A 15,868-nucleotide genomic window follows, 5' to 3' on the forward strand; every position below is an offset into this window, starting at 1 on the left:
CTAGTTTGCATTCCCACCAACAGTGTAAAAGGGTTCCCTTTTCTCAACACCCTCTCCAGCATTTATTGTTTGTAGCCTTTTGGTGACAGTGTGTGAGATGGTACCTCATTGTGGTTTTGATTTGCATTTCTCTGATAATGAATGAGGTTGAGCATCTTTTCATGTGTTTATTAGCCATCTGTATGTCTTCTTTGGAGAATGTCTATTTAATTCTTTGGCTCACTTTTTGATTGCGTCGTTTATTTTTCTGGTTTTGAGCTGCATGGGCTGCTTGTATATTTTGGAGATTAAGTCCTTGTCAGTTGTTTCATTTGCTATTATTTTCTCCCTATCTGAAGGCTGTCTTTTCATCTTGCTTATAGTTTCCTTCATTGTGCAAAAGCTTTCAAGTTTAAATAGGTCCCATTTGTTTATTTTTGTTTTTATTTCCATTACCCTGGAGGTGGGTCATAGAAGATCTTGCTGTGATTTATGTCAGAGTGTGTTCTTCCTTTGTTTTCCTCTAAGAGTTTTATAGTTTCTGGTCTTACATTTAGATCTTTAATCCATTTTGATTTTCTTTTTGTGTATGGTGTTAGAAAGTATTCTAGTTTCATTCTTTTACAGATGGTTGACCAGTTTTTCAAGCACCACTTGTTAAAGGGATTGTCTTTTCTCCATTGTATATTTTGCCTCCTTTGTCAAAGATAAGGTGTCCATAGGTGTGTGAATTTATCTCTGGGCTTTCTGTTTTGTTCCATTGATCTATATTTCTTTGTGCCAGTACCATACTGTCTTGATGACTGTAGATATATGTCTGATTCTTTGCAACCCCTTGGACTGTAGCCTGCCAGGCGCCTCTGTCCATGGAATTTTCCAGGCAAGAATACTGGAGCGGGTTGCCATTTCCTACTCCAGGGGATCTTTTCGACCCAGGAATTGAACCTGCATTTCTTGAGTCTCTGGCATTGGCAGACGGATTTATATATGTGTGTATATATATATATATATGTATATATTTTACCACTGAGCCACCCAGGAAGCCCAATAAAACAAAATAAAACTACCCATTTCACTTTCTTATTTTCTGTAAGTGATCCACTTGGCAAGTGTGCAGTGGCTAAATCAAAGAGTGGGTTCCAGTTTTGGGGACCAGAGATTCGCAGTTATTTCAGGACCGTTGATTGAAATGTGATTTGATGTGAGAAATGGGAAGAGTGGAGGCAGCCAAGCCCAGATAGAATTCCAAGTGGGCACATGACTGAAATGCACAGACCTTTGTTTTCATGATTTTAAAATATAGGAAGATAATGTTAACTTTACATTGGCTTGAATTAGAGTAAGTGAAATAACCTGTTTATAGTAGATGCTCAGAAACTGAGGGGGTGTTCCTTCTTAGTCTCCTGCCTGAATATATCTCAGAGACACATGATGATCGCAAGGGGGGAGGTGCCATAAAAATGTGACTGTTTTAGTCTAAATTTGTCATCACTACCTATAAAATACACACTCTTCTATCTCTGAAAAAAGCAAGTGAGGGGTTTTATTGCCAGGTCTTATAACAAGACAACTTGAGTGATAACATCACTGGAAGGTATACTTTTTTAGCATTTGTACTAAATTCCAATAGAGAAAAAAAATGTTTAGAAATGTTAGATGAGTCATTCATTTATCAGATGTCTTTTTATGTACCTACTATGTGCTGGGCAATGTACACATGGTGGAAATAATAAACCATGAAAATGGTAAACTTAGCCTTACTTACATTTGAGTCAAGTTTTACATAATGTATTTTTTAAAAGAAATTGTGTTTTGTGATTTATTTATTTTTGTGTCTACTCAAGTATCTATCATGATACCTTTGACAGAAAAGTTGCCAGATAAACCACCACTGAATGAAGAGTGTATAATACATCTTTACCAGTGAAATGATTATTCAAAAATGTTTGCTTTTTGGGGTCAATTTACAGAAATATTACTTGATTCACTTACTGTCCCTAAAAAGAGAATATAGCAAAATTATACAAGCCAAATTTCAGACATGTAAACACATCTTGATAACACCACACAGGGAAGTTAAAGTGTACTGGTGAGTATGTGCTGTGCTGGACAAGTCGCTTTCATCATGTCCGACTCTGAGACTCTTTGGACTGTAGCCCCCCAGGCTCTTCTGTCCTGGGGATTCTTTAGGCAAGAAAATTGGAGTGGGTTGCCGTGTCCTCCTCCAGGGGATCTTCCTATCCCAGGAATTGAACCCGCGTCTCTTACATCTCCTGCATTGGCAGGTGGGTTCTTTACCACTAGCGCTACCTGGGAAGCCCACTCATGAGTACACTTTTATTCAATACTTTGCCTAAATAATTATTATTACAAGAGGAGTTCATTAGTGAGATGATTTTATATAAATTATGGAAGTTATATTCTTCTTTCATAATTTGGAGGTGGTTTAGGATTCAGAATAGGTCAGACCAGGTTTGGGGCTTCCCTGATAGATCAGTTGGTAAAGAATCTCCCTGCAATGCAGGAGACCTGGGTTCGATCCCCGGGTTGGGAACATCCCCTGGAGAAGGGAAAGGCTACCCACTCCAGTATGCTGGTGTAGAGAATTTCATGGACTGTGTAGTCCATGGAGTCTCAAAGAGTCAGACACGACTGAGCGACTTTCAGTTTCACTTAAGTTGGGCTTCCCTGCTGGCTCAGCGGTCAAGAATTTGTATGCAATGGCAGGAGACGCAGGAGGCGTGGGTTTGATCCATGGGTCGGGAAGATCCACTGGAGAAGGGAAAGGCTACCTACTCCAGTATTCTTGGGCTTTCCTTGTGGCTCAGTTGGTAAAGAATCCGCCTGCAATGCAGGAGACCTGGGATCAATCCCTGGGTTGGGAAGATCCCCTGGAGAAGGGAAAGGCTACCCACTCCAGTATTCTGGCCTGGAGAATTCCATGGACTACAGGGTCGCAAAGAGTCAGACACGACTGAGTGACTTTCACACTTTCACTCACTCCTACACTCCGACGAGGTTTAATTCTGGCTCTACCACTTAACTTCTTTGAGCCCCAATGTCCTTACGTTGACATATGATTGTGGCATGGAATAAAAATGAAAACTTTCCAGAATTCTCAGACTGTGAACTTCGGAGCCCTGGAAAGCCTTGGAAAATACTGTGAAAGTTCTACAGGTCCATATGTACCCACCTAATGCCTCTAGTCTATCTAGAACATATGTGCATTGCTGATTCTCAAAGGCATGTAAGTTAATTCAAAATTCATTCATTCAGCAGCTGTTTATTGAGCACTCAGAAAAACACAGCACGAGGCACAGGGAAAACATTCATAAACAAAATAGACATATCTCTGTGTTCATGGATCTTTTGTTCTAGTGTGGATAGAGGATAACAATACACAAGATAATAAAAGTCTGTTGGAGAATGACAAAGATTAAGATGAAAAAGAGGAGAAAGGGAGTATAAAATATCAAAAAATAGTGTTACAATTTTAGATAGGGTGGCCAGGGAGGGCAACTCTGAGAAAGGCTCACATAAGGAAGTGAGGGAGTTAACCAGATGGATATTCGGGAAAGGGCATTCCAGGGACAGGAACAGCTAATGCACATCACAGTTAAGATTTGGTCTGAGAGGGGCTGGAGAGGATGAGCAAGAGGATAGTAGAGGATAATGTGAGGGAAGTGACCAAATCATGTCAGCCCTTATGCCTCAGAAAAAGGGCTTGGCTTTTGCTTTGAGAGAGATGGGAAATCATTAGCGGGTTTGAGCAGAGGAGTTGCTTGATCTTATTTGACAGACCACTGTCTTGAAATTAAACTGGAAGAGCAAAAACAGAGGCCCATTGAGGAGGCTACTGCAAGAATCTAGGTGAGAGATGATGGTGACCTGAGGCAAGGTAATAAAGTATGGATGTGGAAAGACACTGGATTCTGCGTTTGTCTTGATAGAATAGATAGAGTTGATGAGATTCACTGATGGACTTTTGTGAGGTCTGAGTGAAAGAGGAAAAGAATAGCACCAAGTGTGTTGGCCTGGGCAGTTAGAAGAACAAAGTTAACATTAATGGAAAGGGAGGCTACAGGGAGGGTTGGAGGGTTGGAGCTTCGTTTTGAACATAGGAAGTTTAATACTAGACACACAAGTGGAGGAAGGCAGCTTTTTCATGGAAGGAATACAGAACTATTTTAAAATACCACAACCAATAATAGCTCTTTTTAGCATAATCTAAAAGAAGAATTATTATCATGTTTATGTCCACAAAATATTTCAAAATTTAAAAAGAGCCTTTTACTGTAAAAGGCTGAAAACAGAGGTAAGTTCAAGTGACCATTTTAGTGGCCAATAAATATTATTTTTCCTTTTCCTCTTCCTTTAATACATGTTGATTTCAAATTTTGGCATCATTATACAGATTTTGAAATCTTAACTTTGGCTTTTAGATTTTTTTTTTTTAAATAAAGCTTGCAATGGAACTTTCTGGTAAGAGAAACCCTAAGGATGGCAGAATTGTGTTCACTGGTGTCCATGTTATTTTCTTTTGGAAAGAAATTAGAATGTTCACTTAGGGCATGTTCACTTAGTATTTTTTGTGCTTCTAACCTGTACCTTGCATGTCACTTGGTACTGTTTGGGATGACAAAAGAAGGAAGGGACTGAGCTCAGTGCTCTTGTGAAATTTGCAATGTGAGGTTAAGAATAAAATACACGGTGCAAGTCTTGTGCAAATCCTGCTTGTTTGATTGTGATTTTAATTCACCTAAATGTGCCGTTTTAGTAGCACCGACATGTGATGGTTTATTTTAATGTCTGCCCTTCTTAGTCTTACGCTGGGAAGTATGTGCCTGCCATTGCCCACTACATCCACATACTCAACCCTGTGACGACCATGAAGATCAACCTGAAGGGAATTGCTCTCGGAGACGCGTATTCTGATCCCAAGTCGGTAGGTGGCTCTTCTTTCCTTTCCATTTTGTTCCTTAAGGAAATGCAATCCCCTTTAATCAGAGAGAGGCTCCTCTTAACCCTAGAGACCTAATTTCATAACGGGAAATACTGTTGCTCGAATGACTTTCTAGTGATTTAAATCTTCTAATTTTTACCAAATGTTCTATGGTGTCAACTTACTGTGTCAGCCTAGGTTGGCTGTGAGTGCAAGTGTCAGTGTGTGTGTGTGCCTGTGCGTGGTGTGTTTGTGCGTATTTTGTGTATGTATGTGTTGTATGGGTGTGTGTGTGTGTGTTGTGTGGTTATGTGGTACATGTGTGTTTGTGTGGTGTATTTGCATATGTTGTGTGGTAGGTGATGCCTGTGAGGTATGTTTGTGTGTTTGTATGTTTTATGTCTGTGTGGGTGTGGTGTATTATATGTGCATTGTGTGTGTTGTGTGTGGGTTGTGTGTATGTGTGTGTGTTGTCCTGCTCCACTAATTAACAAGTTACAGAGGGTTATTTCTCAAGCAGACGGGCTCCCCTCACATCCCTTTCTCTCCCTGTCGTGTCTGTGTTTGCCTTTTTCTCCTCAGATCATAGAGGGCTACCCATCATTCCTGTTCCAAATTGGCTTGTTGGATGAGCAGGAGAAAAAGTACTTCCAGAAGCAGTGCAATGACTGCGTGAAATTCATCCACCAGGAGAAGTGGCTTCAAGCCTTTGAAGTGAGTTCTGGGTCCCACGCTGCCCTAGAGCAAGAAGCACCATCTGAGAAGGTCCTGGAAGCATGAGGTGCCTGGCCTGGTGTTTTATTGTTAGAGATGCTGTCACAGGTCAGGAGGCGAGACGAGCAGGCTCATAGGAAGAAAAGGACCATCTGGGTTTCTTTGAATTTACTTTGGCAATATTTTAAACCTGAGATCACCTCGGGGTGTTTATATAACTGTGTCTTTCATTAACTGTTTTGATTTCTGTACATGCTGTGTCGCCCTCGAGGCATCCCTACTATAGGGAAATCAGAAGAAAGGCAACCTGGAAAGTGGATGCATATGCGTCCACATGTGCTCTAAGCCCTTCAGAGGAATATCCGCACAGGGGGCTCCAGCTGGGGAAGTGGCCACAGTTTAACAAATGTCACATGTGCCTGTGTGTCTGGAACAAAGAGTGTAAACGGTGGTGTGGTCGTTTGCAACTTTTGCAAAGAGCTGCTGGCTTTTGTAAATATCATCACATCACTCTCCTAAAATTGAATTTGAGGATCCAGTAATATGATTATGTTCTTGAACCATTTTTTTTTTTGGTTGTTTAAAACCTAAGACTCTACTAAATATTAGGATATGGTGTGGTGGGGGGACTTTGTTTGCTGGCCTGTGCAAACGAAGATCATGTGTAAGCAGTCTTCCTTGGGGGTTATGCCACCTTTGCCATAGAGCCATGATGTTTGACCCAGTAAATTTGGTGTGACTGAATTTTGAGGCCTTTAATCTTGTTATTGCAAGCACAGCCTGTCACCGTTAACCTAACAGCACTGTTATTATTAAAGCTGAGGCCTGATATTAATAGTCCTTAAGGCGCTGCAGGTCAGCTGGTTCAGATCAAAACAGGAGACATACAAATTTATGGAGAAGAGTAGGGTAACAAAATGATGCTCCATTTTACAAATAGGGTGCCCAGGAAGTGATGCTGTGACTTCTGACAGGAGCAAGCTGTGTGAGTGCGGGAGCTCAGGAAGTCCTGGGTCACCCTGCAGGGCGCTGGTGGGCTCCCCTTTTATTCCAGGACCCTTGGTATGACTGCAGTGTGCATACAGGATTTCTTATGCAATTGTGAATGCGACGGAAGAAGGATCTTCTCGGAGACATGTCGGGTCATTCTTCAACTCGCAATCACAGTATTTTCAAGACTGATTTTAGGCTATTTACTGTGGTAGGCAGGAAGGGTAAAAAGGACTAAACGTTCAGAATTTAGAATTAATATGAAATATAACATTGGATGAGGCCCATCCACACATGAGACATGCGATGTGTTTTTGAAGAAGCATACAGGGATTAAGCACTATGAAGAGCAAGAACATTTGATAGATTCAAAGGAATAAAGAGGGACTTCTCTGGCAGTCCTGGGGCTTCCCTGAGAGCTCAGTTGGTAAAGAATCCACCTGTAATGCAAGAGACCATGGTTGGATTCCTGGGTCAGGAAGATCCAAGGAAGAAGGGATAGGCTACCCACTCCAGTATTCTTGGGCTTCCCTTGTGGCTCAGCTGGTAAAGAATCTGCCTGCAATGGGGGGAACCTGGGTTTGATCCCTGGGTTGGGAAGATTCCCTGGAGAAGGGAAAGGCTACCCACTCCAGTATTCTGGCCTGGAGAATTCCATGGATTGTATGGTCCATGGGGTCGCAAAGAGTCGAACATGACTGAGCAACTTTCACTTTCCCTGGTAGCCCAGTGGTTAAGACTTCGCCTTCCAATGCAGGGGGTGGGTGTGAGATCCATGGTGGGGGAGCTAAGATCCCACATGCCTCACGGCCAAAATACCAAAACATGAAACAGAAGCAATATCCTAACAGATTCAATAAAGACTTGAAAATGGTCCACATATTTTTTTTTTTAAATGTTGGGGGATAAATAAAGCAGATAGATGTCTGTGGTGCATGCTCCAGCAGCCTAAGCACCCACGGAATTAGTGAAACTGCTGAGAAGTTCAGGTGTTTTGTATATTCCAGGATAATGAGAAAATGGCATATGAGGTCTCTCCCAAACCAGATTCACCAGAAAAAAGAGAACCACCCCCCCCGAAAAAAATACTCTGAAGGTATGCAATGTCTCTGTGGATCACTGGTCCAAAATCTTGAGTGATAAATGAAAACACTTTTGCTTTTTCAAGAGAAATAAAATGATACTTCAGTGAGTCAGCAAGTAGTGGGAAAATGTGTTTCAACTTACGCAATCAGGTCAGTTCAGTTCAGTCACTCAGTCGTGTCGGACTCTTTGCGACACCATGGACTGCAGCATGCCAGGCTTCCGTGTCAGTCATCAACTCCCAGAGCTGACTCAAACTCATGTCCATCGAGTCGGTGATGCCATCTAACCATCTCATCCTCTGTCGAAAAATGCGAAAAGCATAGGATGTGAACAATTATTTATTTTCTCACCATGTAAAGAACAACTGTGAACATTTCAAAAAGTTTCTTCTAGCTTTTTATAAAAACCGTTTGACAATTCAACAATAGTTGCTGGTACCACAAAAATGAAATAAAACAAGGCTGATGTCTTCCAGCTGGGTGGGGATATCAAATGGTTAAATACATGTTATTACTGTAGTATTTAGTTCAGTTCAGTTCAGTCACACAGTTGTGTCTGACTTTGCGACCCGATGGACTGCAGCACACCAGGCTTCCCTGTCCCATCACCAACTCCCGGAGCTTGCTCAAACTCATGTCCATCAAGTCGGTGGTGCCATCCAACCATATCATCCTCTGTCATCCCCTTCTCCTCCTACCTTCAATCTTTCCCAGAATCAAGGTCTTTTGCAATGAGTCTGTTCTTTGCATTAGTTGACCAAAGTATTGGAGCTTCAGCTTCAGCATCAGTCCTTCAAATGAATATTCAGGACTGATCTCCTTTAGGATGGACTGGTTTGTTCTCCCTGCAGTCCAAGGGACTCTCAAGAGTCTTCTCCAGCACCACAGTTCAAAAGCATTAATTTTTTGACACTCAGATTTCCTTATAGTCCAACTCTCACATCCATACATGACTACTGAATAAACCATAGCTTTGACTAAATGGACCTTTGTTGACAAAGTAATGTCTCTGCTTTTTAATATGCTATCCAGGTTGGTCATAACTTTTCTTCTACGGAGCAAGTGTCTTTTAATTTCATGGCTACAATCACCATCTGCAGTGATTTTGGAGCCCCCCAAAATAATGTCTCTCACTGTTTCCCCATCTATTTGCCATGAAGTGATGGGACCGGAAGCAATGATCTTAGTTTTCTGAATGTTGAGTTTTAAGCCAACTTTTTCACTCTCCTCTTTCACTTTCATCAAAAGGCTCTTTAGTTCTTCTTCACTTTCTGCCATAAGGGTGGTGTCATCTGCATATCTGAGTTATTGATATTTCTCCTGGCAATCTTGATTCCAGCTTGTGCTTTATCCAGTCCAGCGTTTCTCATGATGTACTCTGCATATCAGTTAAATAAGCAGGGTGACAGTATACAGCCTTGACTTAGTCCTTTCCCGATTTGTAACCAGTCTGTTGTTCCAAGTCCAGTTCTAACTGTTGCTTCTTGACCTGCATACAGATTTCTCAGGAGACAGGTCAGGTGGTCTGGTATTCCCATCTCTTGAAGGATTTTCCACAGTTTTTTGTGATCCACATAGTCAAAGGCTTTGACATAGTCAATAAAGCAGAAATAGATATTTTTCTGGAACTCTCTTGCTTTTTCTATGATCCAGCGGATGTTGGCAATTTTATCTCTGGTTCTTCTGCCTTTTCTAAATCCAGCTTGAACATCTGGAAGTTTGTGGTTCATGTACTGTTGAAGCCTGGCTTGAAGAATTTTGAGCATTACCTTGCTAGTGTGTGAGATGAGTACAGTTGTGTGGTAGTTTGAGTATTGTTTGGCATTGCCTTTCTTTGGGACTGGAATGAAAACTGACTTCTTCCAGTCCTGTGGCCAGTGCTGAGTTTTCCAAATTTGCTGGCATATTGAGTGCAGCACTTTCACAGCATCAGCTTTTAGGATTTGAAATAGCTCAACTGGAATTCCATCACCTCCACTAGCTTTGTTCATAGTGATGTTTCCTAAGGCCCACTTGACTTCACATTCCAGGATGTCCGACTCTAGGTGAGTGCTCACGCCATCATGATTATCTGGGTCATGAAGATCTTTTTTGTATAGTTCTTCTGTGTATTCTTGCCACCTCTTCTTAATATCTTCTGCTTCTGTTAGGTCCCTACCATTTCTGTCCTTTATTGTGCCCATCTTTGCATGAAATGTTCCCTTGGTATCTCTACTTTCCTTGAAGAAATCTCTAGTCTTTCCCATTCTATTGTTTTCTTCTATTTCTTTGCACTGATCACGGAGGAAAGCTTTCTTATCTTTCCTTGCTATTCTTTGGAGCTCTGCATTCAAATGGGTATATCTTTCCTTTTCTCCTTCCCCTTTTGCTTCTCTTCTTTTCACAGCTATTTATAAGGCCTCCTCAGACAACCATTCTGCCTTTTTGCATTTCTTTTTCTTGGGGATGGTCTTGATCCCTGTCTCCTGTACAGTGTCATGAACCTCCATCCATAGTTCTTCAGGCAGTCTGTCTATCAGATCTAATCCCTTGAATCTATTTCTCACTTTCATTGTATAATCGTAAGGGATTTGATTTAGTGAATGGTCTAGTGGTTTTCCCTACTTTCTTCAATTTAAGTCTGAATTTGGCAATAAGGAGTTCATGATCTGAGCCACAGTCAGCTCCTGGTCTTGTTTTTGCTGACTGTATAGAGCTTCTCCATCTTTCCTTCTCTATCATTACTTTGCCAACAAAGGTCCGTCTAGTCAAGGCTATGGTTTTTCCAGTAGTCACGTATTTGGATGTGAGAGTTGGACCATAAACAAATCTGAGCACCAAAGAATTGATGCTTTTGAACTGTGGTGTTGGAGAAGACTCTTGAGAGTCCCTTGAACTGCAAGGAGATCCAACCAGTCCATCCTAAAGGAGATCAGTCCTGTGTGTTCATTGGAAGGACTGATGTTGAGGCTGAAACTCCAGTACTTTGGCCACCTGATGTGAAGAGCTGATTAGAAAAGACCCTGATGCTGGGAAAGATTGAAGGCGGGAGGAGAAGGGGACGACCGAAGATAGACAGCATCAATGAACGTGAATTTGAGTAAACTCCGGGAGTTGGTGATGGATAGGGAGGCCTGGCGTGCTGCAGTCCACGGGGTCATAAAGAGTCAGACTGAGCGACTGAACTCACGCACTCACTCCCTCAGTCTTTTTCTCCTCTCAGCAGTTATCTTGTTCTCTTTACCTTAGCTGCTCATTCCCTTTTCCACCTGCAACAACAACAACAAAAAAGCTGGCAATCACTCCACAATCTCAGATGCAACAGAGTCAAACTCTTCCCCCACCTGCCACCTCTGGTCCTCCCAGCTCACTTCTCCAAACATACCAATGTGAACTATCGCCCTACAACTGCATTGTCTTTCGATCCATGGATCCTACTGCTCCTTCATGGCCCCCCACTCCTGCAAGTCTTAACCTAATGTAAGCCCAAGCTCCGTCACACATATTCTCAACCTGTGCCCCCTTTGCACGTCCTCCACCGCCTTTGGCCAAACCACAGTCCTGGCTAAATGCCCCTCTCCACCGCGTCATGCCTGCCATTGTGCAGCTCAACATGACCTGAAGAAAACACACCATGTGCCAATTGCTCTAACTCTCGGTTGCTGACTGGGTTTTCAATGCTAGCAGTCCAAAGCTTACTTCCATCAGTTTCAAGCACCTGGGGGTATGTCTCCTGCCTCCTCAGACCTGTGAGTGGTCAGTGGTCATATTATGATAACCCTTCCCCACTCTTGCAGTTGGGGCTTTTGGGCCTGCTGTTTTCTCTCCTTGGAGTGTTCTTTTCCTAGATATCTGCATGCCTTGCTTCTTCCCTCCAACAGGTCTTTACTTAAATGCCACCTCTTAAGTGAGACCTGTTTCCTCCTCTCTGCAGTGTCCCCTCCGCGCAGCACCGGGTACACACATGCCCACACACCCATGACACTTCCTCTTTCTCTTCTCCTTATTAATTTTCTCCTTTGCCCTCACCATTCTCTAATACGCTGCATGTTTTACTTATTAATGCTTGTTTAATGTTCTCTCTAGAATATAAGCATTTTTGATCTGTCTTGTTCACCACTGTTTCACCAATGCCTTGGACAGTGTCTATAGCACAGAGAAAATGTGCGGTGAATGATTGTTGAATGAAGCAATGTGGGAACGACACAGTTATTGAATAAATGAAAAACAAATGCTTGTATTTATTTACCTACCCTGATGTTTTCCTCATTTCTTTATTTCCTCTCTCCCAACCTAGTTACTGGACCGACTACTAGACGGTGGCTTAATAAGCGAACCTTCTTACTTCCAGAATGTTACAGGATGTTCTAATTACTACAACCTTTTACTGTGCATGGTAATGACAACATTTAAAAAACCATAATAGTGTTTGCTTAAAACTTTTGGCAAAACCAAACTTCCTCAGATTTGGGAAATATTATAGTTGACTTTACACTAGAAAAACATGTCCAAACTATATTGCATTATTTGGTCTACTAATCTATAGGATCTTTTACCTTGCCAATGTTGTATACTGTATAATCTGACCATTGAGAATGTGTGATATTCCGGATAACTCAAAAAGAAAAATATCTGATTAACACAATTTCCCCCCAGTAGAGCTTGTTATACAGAAGTTCTTTTGTGAAGGAGAAAGGTCAGGATTGCAACTCTGGGTATCAGGCCCCAGAGCTCCAGGCTTGTAGTGAGTTTCTTGAAAATGCCCACATTATTTGTTCTGTACTTAAGACAGCTTGGATAACCCAAACTGTCAAAGCCTTTATGAAAATATTTGCTTTGTCTTACTTTTAACTTAAGATTTTTAATGCATTTAGTATGGCCCTCACTTTAAGCCCTTTGGAATATTCTCAAAGTATTCAAGTAGTTTCTTTCATAAAAGTATGCCAAAGTTGATGTCTATTGTGTAGCTTTAATCGAATAAGACAAAGGGAGCCAGAGTGGGGATTTGAAATTGTATAATCCAAGTCTAGGGTATATGACTATGCATTCTGTTTTTAAAATTGCTTTATTTATGAACTATTTCGTATATAATATATAAAGCTAACTTCAATGGAATTTGCCAGTGCTGGGGTTTGGGACTTAGATTTGACCAAGAGAAAAACATTGGCTAGGCAAGAAAGAAGCAAAATTTATAACTCTATTTTTTTCTTCACAAAGTAATGTATTCACAGTCAGCAAAAAATATTGATTCACAAAATTGTTGATTTCAAACTTTAACAGTTTTTTAATTATTTCATAACTTTTTGAAAAAAACAGCATTTAGTCCTTTTTTTTCCTTTTAGCTTAATGAATGTTACAGAGACTTTTATGCAATGTTTTTAAAAAATAAGGCTAATAGACAAGTTTTCTTTTGATTTATGTCCTTCATAAAGTATCATCTATTTTTACACTTGATATATTTTCCCTCTTAAGTTATGGAATCCCAGGGACAGAGGAGCCTGATGGGCTGCTGTCTGTGGGGTCGCACAGAGTCGGACACGACTAACACGACTTAGCAGCAGCAGCAGAGTATTTTGTGTTTGTGTTTTTAATAAAGAGCAGAACACAAAAAAGAAATCCTCATCTTTTAATCTACCACATCACCTCCCTGGCTCCTTGTGGCCCATTTCACCTTCTTTCCCAAGAGCCTCCAACAAGGAGCAAATTGTCTTTGATAATCTCACCTCTTCATCTTCCCTATCTATCTTTGTCGTGAAGGAGGTTTTTAATTGGAGTCACAGATGGCCAAATATTAGTTACAAAAAGGAAAATCCAGCATTTGCAAATTGGATATTGACTCTGAGAGTATCAGATCATCTAGACTTTTTGGATAAAATTTGAAGTGAAGTGAAGTCGCTCAGTTGTGCCCAACTCTTTGTGATCCCGTGGACTGTAGACCACCAGGCTCCTCTGTCCATGGGATTCTCCAGGCAATAATACTGGAGTAGGTTGCCATTTCCTTCTACAGGGGATCTTTCTGACCCAGGGATCGAACCCAGGTCTCACTCATTGCAGGCAGACGCTTTAGCCTCTGAGCTAAATCTCCTCAAAACCCCCAAGTCAAAATGTTCAGGATGAAGACCAGTTAATAGTCATGTCACATTTTGTTCATTGTGGTATGGAAAAGAAGATGTTAGTCACTCAGTTGCTCCATTGTGTTTGACTTTTTGTGACCCCATAGATTGGGGTCACCATCAAGTTCCTCGTTCCATGGAATGCTCCAGGCAAGAATACTGGAGTGTCTAGCCATTCCCTTTTCCAGGGGATCTTCCTGACCCAGTGATCAAACCTGGGCCTCCTGCATTGCAGGTGGATTCTCTACCACCTGAGCCCAGGGAACCTTCATTTTGGCATATGTTAGGAAAAATCTGAAGCGTTCCCCAGCATGGGGTGCCCATCCAGTCGTATTTCCTAATGTCTTTTTGATGCCCCTTCTGCCAGGAGCCTGATGACCAAAGTTACTACGGGAAATTTTTGTCCCTCCCCCACGTAAGACAAGCCATCCATGTGGGAAACCAGACTTTTAGTGATGGAGCCAAAGTTGAAAAGTACTTGCGAGAAGATACAGTCAAGTCAGTGAAACCGTGGTTAGCTGAAATCATGAATAATTACAAGGTAAGATGGCTACTTGAGTTGCTATCTATTTTAGGAACTTTTCAGATTACCCAGAGTAGGCATGACCTTCTTTTACTTGTAATTTAACTCCTACCATTTTTTACTCTTCTGCTATCTTACAAATGTAAATAACAACCACTGCAGTTTGATTTCTTTGAATTAAAAGTTCTTTTTTTTCCTTTTAATTAAATCACTTTCCCCTACTAGTTCCTAAAAATGAAATTCTCTTTGGCACATGCCACCTCTCATCATTTCTTGAGAAAAGAGGGATAACAGAGCTGGGAAGATGACTCGCCTTGTGTAAGCTGATTTTCCCCTATTATTTGCTTTATATTGTTAATCCCAATGAAGTCAGGGATAAATGAAATCAACTGGTTATTCCAAAAATGCTTTTTGCTTGATAATTACATTCATTCAGATCATTCAGCCATAGTTTCTTCAGTGTCTACTTCAAGCCAAATGTTGTGCTAGGCTGTCAGGTTGAAGTGATGGATGAGACAAGGTCCCTGTTTTGAGGCATGTAGAGTCAAGCACTGTAGTATCTGACTGAGATGTTCTGCCTGACTCAATGCTGAAGGTACCAGAGGTTCAAGCAAAGGAGCTGTGACCCCTAGAACTCTCACTGTGAGGGAAGGACTCCACGAGCAGGTGACAGAGGGAGAGTTACCTTGTGCATTTCTTTGCCTTTTCCTTCTCTTCTCACTCTTCCTCTGATCTTCTAGGACTGTTAGCATTGGTCCTAGGCATGGTTTGGGAACAGCCTGGTAGGGTAAGTGTGCTAATGATAGAGAAGATCACCACCAGAGGTGATCTACTTTTTCTCTGTTTCCTGGGAGTGGCAAGAGTAATGATTGGGATGAAAAAAAAAAAAAAAAAAGAAAAAAAACATGGCAGCCAGTAACCAACAAGTGAATTAAACAATGTACTAACTCAATAAAGTACTCAAGTACTTTATTTCTATCTATCTAAAAAATTGTCCTGATATACTGCTTTTATTTGAACCAGACTCTTTCCTGCCATTTTATGACGTAAGGAATACACATTTCAGCAATGTCTGTGTTGCGGCTGTTCAGTGTACAACCCTTAGTACTGTCCAGGGAGTCCTTGGCCTAATGCAACCTTACTAGATTGTATTCCAGAATATGCCCAACCTAAAAGACCTATTTTCTGGTCCTGCCTACAGGACAAAGAGTTTCAGTCCAGTCCCTGGACATACAACTTTTATTCCAGATAATCTAAGGTCAATGATACGCAGACTCTACAAACCCATTATAAATCTGGAAAACTTGACGAAATACTTTCTAGGCAAGAAAGAGTCTAACTGGATGAGGTCAGACTTTCAACCACTCTTATCTTTGGTTCTGTTGGGGAAATGTAGTGAGTGGTCCTTAGTGCTTGCCTGCTTGGAGCCTTCTCTGAGCAACTTCCCAGTGCTCTGCTGGTTGCCCTCTTCTCTGAACTCTCTGACCACGTGGCCTCTACTGTTGGGAGCACACTTAGCACCCTGTACTGCCATTATGGGCTG

The 15,868-nt window shown here is 41.5% G+C and overlaps 1 protein-coding gene across 1 annotated transcript in view; it reads left to right on the forward strand.

Annotated features, from left to right (window-relative positions):
* CPVL (carboxypeptidase vitellogenic like) overlaps positions 1–15,868 on the forward strand; it is a 105,164-nt gene that overhangs the window by 45,768 nt on the left and 43,528 nt on the right. The window contains 1 exon segment of the mRNA XM_061165456.1: positions 14,170–14,343. Coding sequence (XP_061021439.1) covers positions 14,170–14,343 — 174 coding nt within the window.

Source organism: Dama dama, chromosome 18 (genome assembly GCF_033118175.1).
Source record: "Dama dama isolate Ldn47 chromosome 18, ASM3311817v1, whole genome shotgun sequence".
Taxonomy (NCBI): Eukaryota; Metazoa; Chordata; class Mammalia; order Artiodactyla; family Cervidae; genus Dama; species Dama dama.